This window comes from Plasmodium reichenowi, chromosome 14 (genome assembly GCF_001601855.1).
Source record: "Plasmodium reichenowi strain SY57 chromosome 14, whole genome shotgun sequence".
Taxonomy (NCBI): Eukaryota; Apicomplexa; class Aconoidasida; order Haemosporida; family Plasmodiidae; genus Plasmodium; species Plasmodium reichenowi.
The window spans coordinates 39,673-47,502 of record NC_033659.1 but is presented as its reverse complement, the minus strand read 5'-3'; the positions used below and the strand labels follow the sequence as shown (position 1 = coordinate 47,502).

Genomic DNA, 7,830 nt, shown 5'->3' with positions numbered 1-7,830 from the left:
TTTTTTTTTTTTTTTTTTTTTTTTTTTTTTTTTTTTTTTATCATTTTTAATATATTAATTTTCATGGTGGTTTAATTTTGCCATAATTTAAGAAAAACATTGAAGAAAAAATTAGAATGAAAAATTTTAAATATATATATACATTTATATGTTAGCATATATATATATTTTTCATATTTAAATATGTAAATATATTAAGAAGAATCTTTTCAAAAAAAAGGGAAAACTTATTTTTATAGTTCATATAAATGGAATATAATATTTCCACATTTGTTCATTCTTTTTTCTTTTTTTTTTTTTTTTTTTTTTTAAAGAGCTTAAACATTGATTATATGTAAATTCAATCGTATGACGGGGAGAATTAAAAAATGAACTTGTTTTTTTTTTTATTTTAATATAATTGTATTTTATGTTTATATATATATATATATTATTATATGATATCATATAACACTAAATTTGGTATTATGAAATAAAGATGAAAAAGGTATACACAATATATTATAATTTATAATAAACCATTATATATATATATATATATAAATATATATATGAGTACTTTTTAAGAGAAAATAGTGGATGGTATTTTTTTCTTTTTCAATTTTTAAATGATAAAAGAATATATAGTGCCATTAATTATTAAGAGGTTTTAAAATTACATTATAATAATACATAAAACTAATATATATATTTCTTTTAAGAGGCTAAAAACAAAAAAAAAAAAAGAAAAAAAAAATTAAGTTATTCAGAATGAAGCGTTTTATAATATATGTATAATAAAAAATAAAAATTATTGTATATATATGTAATTTTTTTTTTTTTTTTTAAATGTAATTAAAAAATGAATTTGTATAACAAAAATATATAAATAAATAAATAAATATATATATATATATATATATATATTATATATATGTGGATATAATTCCATTTTATCTTTTGTTATATATTTATTTATATATATATATATATTATATATATCCATTTTAAAGATAAAAAGAAAAATACTGTGAATATATACAAAAATGATAACATATATATTATATCATATTTGATTAATAACCGTATAAAGCTTATAAAATTTAGAAATGACAGATTATTGGGTTAGTTCGAAAAAGCATTATTGTGAAACGTGCAATGTATGGATATCAGGGCATAAAGTAAATATAAAGAATCATGAGAAGAGTGCCAGACATATAGAAAATTTCAAGAGATTAATAAATGAATCATTCAAAAGAAAGGAGAAAGAAACCCAAGAAAAAGAATTTCTTGAGAAAGAATTAAGAAGATTAGATGATATAGAAAAAAAATATCTTTTAGATATAAACAAGAAGGATGAAAATGATAATAAATCATATGATTCGTATGTATATAAACATACAAATGATAATAAAAATAATAATAATATTTATAATAATAATAATAATAATAATAATAATATTTGTAATAATAATATTTGTAATAATAAATATATTTTAATGATACATGAAGATAGTGGTTCTTTAGTTTTTTTTAATATATTAAAAAATGAATTGCTTTATGATAAACCAGCAGACTTTTATGAACCTTTACCTGAATATCAAACATTTTCAGAACAATATGGATGGTATAAATATCTTGATAATAATTCAAATAATTTTTATTATTTTAACATATATAATTCAAAAAGTATATGGGAATATTCATCCCATAACATAGATTATTTAATAAATTATTTGAAAAAATGTGAGGAAACTGGTTTGGCTAGTTTTAACCAGAATTATATGAACAAGTCAGGAAATTTAGTTTTTCATTATAATAATGAAAATATAAAATATGATAATATGAATAAAAGAGTGACAAAAAATGATATAACTTTATTAGGTGAATTTGGTAATAATAAAATAAAAGATGAAGAAATGAATTTAAAAAATGTATACGATAAAAAGAATAAAATACAATTGAATATTCCAATGGATAGGAAAAATGATAAAAGTAGGTTTAATAAGGAAAAGGATATTTTGGAAAGTGCAACAACAAATGAAGATGATATTAAAAATGTTTTTAATAAGGGTGATAAAAAGTATGAAAAGGAAAATGCAAATGTTAACAAATTAAATGATGAGAAAAAAGAAAAATTAGAAAATGTAGCTCTTAAAAATGAAGATAAAAATAAAGTTGAAAATTTAAATGAAAAACAAAAGAATGAGATGTCATTTATTTCAAATGATGAGACATCCAAACCAGGAGAATGGAAAATTGTTGAAGGGAATCCAATTAATAATATAAGTAATGAAAATATTGAAGAGATATTTTATAATATTAAATCTAAAGAAGAAAGAGAAAAGGACAATTTAGAAGAAATAAAAAATAATATTCGTAATGAATATTCATCTTTCAATGAATTTTATGTAGCAAAAAAAGAATTGGATAATGAAGATTTATTTTTAAATAAAGAATTTGAATTTGTTGACAAGCCAATATATAAAAAGGTTATTGATAAAAATGCAAACAGAAAAGTAGACTTTGCAAAACGAAATATAAAGGCAATAAAAAATAAAAAAAAAATTACATGAAGGATGTGATTTCACTAATGTGAGTATTTTGATAAAAGCCAGGGTTCAATTTTTTTGCACATAAATAAATAAATATATATATATATATATAATAAATTTATACGATAGTGGTTATTGAATTTTTTTTTTATGAATTTTCAGACTATGAAAATTGAATTTTTTTTAAGTATTTTCAATTTTTTTGATTTAAAATTTTTTTTTTTTTTGTGTGTATTAAGTAAATAAATAAATATATATATATATATATATATATACAATGTATTTCTTTATTTTTTTATTTTTTATTTTTTTATTTATATTTTTTTTTTTTTTTTTCATAAAAATGACTTAATAAAAAAAACCCATAGCTGTTTTGGGGTAATTTAAATTATATATATATATATATAATATCTTGTATGTAAAAAATATATTCACAACAATAATAAATATGTAAATAAAAAACGAAATAATATATGTAATACATTATATAATATAATATAATTTAGTAATATAAATAAATAATGTATTATTATTTTTATTTTATATTATAAAAAATTGTTCCAGAAAAAATAATATACAAAAAAATAAAAATAAAAAATAAAAAAACTAAAATAATAATATATTTAATACACATAATAATTGTAATAATAGTATTTATTTGAAATACTGTACATATAAAAAAAAAATAAAAAAATAAAGCTTCTGATATTATATATATATATATATAATATAATAAATTAAATAATTTTATATGTGAAATATTAGAAAGAATAAAAATATACATAAGATAAATATAATATATTTTTAGATATTTTTTTATTTTATTAAAAAGAAAAATTTTTGTTACTTTTGCATAAATATAATACAATAAAAGGGGGAAAAGAATGAATTCTTTATGTTAAAGAATAATATGAATTTATAATTACAATTATAAGTATTATATATATATATATATATTATATATATTTATATGTTTATATATGTTTATATTTATTTATTTAGTTGCATTAATAAAATATTTTATATAAATTATCTCTATCATTATTAGTAAATCAGAAGAATAAAAAAAATAAGATTAATATTTATAAAATATTAATAGAAAGAATAATTTTAAAAAGAGGGGAAAAAAAAAAAATATATATTATATATATATATATATATATATATATATATATATATATATAAAGTTATTTTTTATTATATGTATTATAACTTACTGATCTTAAGAAGGTTTTATTTGTATATTCCCATAAGAAGAAGAAAAAAATTTTGAATGTGATATTATATAGTATTGTATCTTGAGAATATAACAAATAAATATTATACATAAATAGATATACATATAATATATATATATATATATATTATAAAGTGTAGTATTATTATTATGCACACAAAAATATTTATACATAAGTATATGTTTTTATATCTGATATTATAGTATATATTACATATATTGTTAAATTGTTTTATAATATATTATATTATAATATATTTATTTATTTATTTTTTATTTTTTTTTTTTATTATTATTTTTTTTTTTTTTTGTGATTAGTAAACTAGTACAAAATGGATAACTTTGATGAAATCGAAAGAGGTTACAAAGAAATAGAAGATGAAATAATAAAAACGATTGAGGATTTATGCGGTGGTAATTACTTAAAGATTAAGGATGAGATAATTATGCCACATATGAGCGATGAGTTGATTAATAAGATAAAAATATTGAATAAGCATATAAATGATAAGAGTAACGAAGAATTATTTGAGAAAAGGGTTACGAATGAGAAGGTGATGCAAATAAATGACAAGTTGATATATTTATTATGTGATTATTATATTAATAAGAAAGAGATTGATAAATTGATTGAGTTTACTACAAGTAATGAGAATTATTTTAATATATTACCACAAGCAAAAACGGCTAAATTGATTAGGAATATTGTTGAGAAGATATCTAAAAAGATACGTAATATTAGTATATTATATATAATTTTTAAGAAGTATATGAATTGGGCTTATGAGAAGAAAAGAAATTTTTTAAGATGTAGAATAGAAGTAAAAATAATAATATTATATATAATAAAACAGAAATATAAAACGGCTTTAAGTTTGATTGATAGATTATTAAAAGAAGTAAAGAAAGTTGATGATAAAACTTTATTGTTAGAATTATATATAGTTCAAACAAAAATATATATGTTATTAAAGAATTCAACAAAAATGAAGGCATCCTTAACATTTGCCAAAAATATAGCGAATACAATAAACACGGCTATATATATAAATAGTGAAATAGATTTATTATCAGGTATTTTATTTATATATGAGAAAGATTATAAGAGTGCTTATATATATTTATATGAATGTTATGAAACATTATATACATATATATATAATAGTCATAATAATACAATGGATTTCTTAAGTAAGAAACATAATGATTTTTATTCTATAATAATACATAATATTATTAATACAAGTACCATATCTTCTCAAAATAAAACAAAAAGTATAAGTCAAATAAGTCCCTTCTTATTATCATTTTATACTTTTTATGAATATTATGATACGAACAATAGTATATTATCTTTGGATGAAATGAATATTATTTCAAATAATGTAAATTTAATATATAGTGATGTGATCTGTAAAATATCATCATCTTATGAAGAATTAGAACAAGATAAAATGTATTGCGTAACAAATCCGATAGAACCAAATTATGAATTAATACAAAAATTGAGTATAGACAATTATGGAAATTTAATAGAAGCAAAGCTGGATACAAAAGCAAGTACGTTAAATAGAGAAAATGAAAACATTGATCTAAAAAATGATAATAATAAAAATAAAAATAATAACAACAACAACAGTAATAATAACAACAACAATAATAATAATAATAATAATAGTAGTAGTAGTAGTAATACTTTTTGTAGTTCTTTTTTTATTTTGCCACATAATAATAATGCCAAAGTTGTAGGCAATTTTGGTCTTAACCTAAATATTGAAAATGTGAAAATTATCATACCCTTAAAATATATGCTCTTATGTAAAGTATTAGAAGAAAATAATAGAAAAGAAATAAATAATATATTGTGTGAAAATAATAAACTAAATTATGTATCTCATAAAGAAATACAAATTTTATTAGATATATCAAAATCATATGAAAATAGATCATTAGATATATTTGAGAAAATAATAAAAAATAGCTTATTCATTATTAATATAGATAAAGTAATTTATAATTATCTAAAAGAATTATATGAACTTTTATTAGAAAAAAATATATTAAAAATTATTGAGGCTTATAGTTGTATTGATTTACATTATATAGGACAAAAATTGAATTTGGATATTAATAAAATTATTTCAAAATTATCAGAAATGATTTTAGATAAAAAGCTAAATGGTACTCTTGATCAAAATGTTGGAATATTAATTTTATATGACGATATGCCAGAAACAAAGATGTATCAAAATGTTTTAGATATAATAAATAATTTAACTGAGTCTGTAGACATATTATATGAAAAGGCTCAGTTGACCATATAATTATTTATATGGCCTAAACAATATTGAGACATATTACATAATACATGTTACAAATATGTGTTAAGGCAATATTTTTTTTAAATGGGTTCCATTTTTCTTTTCTTTTTTATTAACGTATATAAGTAAATATATTATTAGCATGTGAAAATATGAACATTGTGAATATATTTATATATTTATAATTTTCCTTAACATGTTCTTGTTATATATATATATATATATATATATATATATATATATGTTGATGTATAAGTATTATACATATTATATATGTGAATATTTAAAAATTTTTTTATATATTGAATTATATATAAATATATATGTTATATATTTATACATTTATATGTTTCGCTTTTTTTTTTTTTTTTTTTTTAATTTTTAAACCTAAACCAAAAAATAAAACAAAATATAACAAAATGAAATGTGAGTAAATTGTATTAATATAAATAAATAAATAAATAAATAAATATATATATATATATATATATATATATATATATGTATGTATGTGTTTCCTTCTGTTTATACATATTCTGTTGAGGATTATTCCAGAAACCAGAACATTGGGCCCTCTCCCCTGGAACCATCTGTCCTTTTGGGCATCCATGGAAATGAATTTGATTTATTTTTAATTAAGAAATTACTTCCGAACATACACATGCCACAATAGAATATAACAAATGACCACAAGAACCATACAATGGATACTTCTAACTTATTTGCATCTTTCATTTGTTCAATACTTGGTACAATTCTTTGTGGTTGTTTTTGTTTTAATCTATTATATAAGGTTAGTCGAAAAACATCCGTTCTTTCAGGTCCATGAAAAGCGCTACCTCTTAATTTAATTTTTTGATTATTTTTAGAATAACTAGTATTTATATCATCAATGGTTATAATATTTCCATGATAAGATGAATTTAAATAAGTAAAGATATCATTTTCTTCTTTACCTATATGTATACTATTTGTTTTTTCTACGGGATATATGATATTTAATAAATTCCTCGGTGCCAGATATTTCCATTGATTAAAATCATGCCACTTTCCTAAATATATATGATTTCCTGCGCATTTTGCCTGACTGAATCTTATAAATCCTGAATACATTTTATTTAAATTATTATAAAAATAAAAATAAACATAAAAATAAACATATAAAAATAAACATACACATAAAAATAAATTGAGCACGCGGGTGGGGGTACTCCCACTATGCAAAATAAACAAGCACACAAAAATGAAATATATATATAAACATATATGTTAGTTTTAATATGTTATTTTTAATACGTTATTTTTATTATGTTGTTTTTATTTATTTATTTATTTATTTTTTATTTTTTTATTTTTATTTTTTTTTTTTTTGTTTTATTCCATAATGTTTCCATTTTATAAGGAAAAAAAAAAAAAAAAACATATACTATACCAAATGCATATTTTGTTATGAAACACACACATATATATATATATATAAAATTATATCACCTGATCAAATATTAAAAGATTAAATTAAATGAAAAGTTTGAACTTCAAAATAAAAATTTTTTTTCTCTTCATAATTATAAAAAAAAAGAATATATGTATATAATAAATTTTATAACATAATTTATTTTGTTTATTTATTATTTCGATTAATACGTGTATTATTCACACGTTGGTAATATATTCAAAAAAAAAAAAAAAAAAAAAAAAAAAAAAAAAAAAATAATAAAAAAATATATAATAATAAAAA

General features: G+C 17.8%; 3 protein-coding genes across 3 annotated transcripts; 2 read left to right on the top strand and 1 right to left on the bottom strand.

Annotated features, from left to right (window-relative positions):
* Positions 1–1,088: 1,088 nt before the first annotated feature.
* Positions 1,089–2,555, top strand: PRSY57_1401700 (U1 small nuclear ribonucleoprotein C, putative; the record flags this gene model as incomplete). The annotated part of the gene is made up of 1 exon (XM_012909634.2): positions 1,089–2,555. One exon carries the CDS (start codon positions 1,089–1,091, stop codon positions 2,553–2,555), a length of 1,467 nt encoding a protein of 488 aa, XP_012765088.2.
* A 1,548-nt stretch (positions 2,556–4,103) lies between these two features.
* PRSY57_1401600 (26S proteasome regulatory subunit RPN6, putative) lies at positions 4,104–6,095 on the top strand (the record flags this gene model as incomplete). The annotated part of the gene is made up of 1 exon (XM_012909633.2): positions 4,104–6,095. The coding sequence occupies one exon, from the start codon at positions 4,104–4,106 to the stop codon at positions 6,093–6,095; it is 1,992 nt and encodes a 663-aa protein (XP_012765087.2).
* A 543-nt stretch (positions 6,096–6,638) lies between these two features.
* PRSY57_1401500 (hypothetical protein) lies at positions 6,639–7,205 on the bottom strand (the record flags this gene model as incomplete). The annotated part of the gene is made up of 1 exon (XM_012909632.2): positions 6,639–7,205. The coding sequence occupies one exon, from the start codon at positions 7,203–7,205 to the stop codon at positions 6,639–6,641; it is 567 nt and encodes a 188-aa protein (XP_012765086.1).
* Positions 7,206–7,830: the final 625 nt, after the last annotated feature.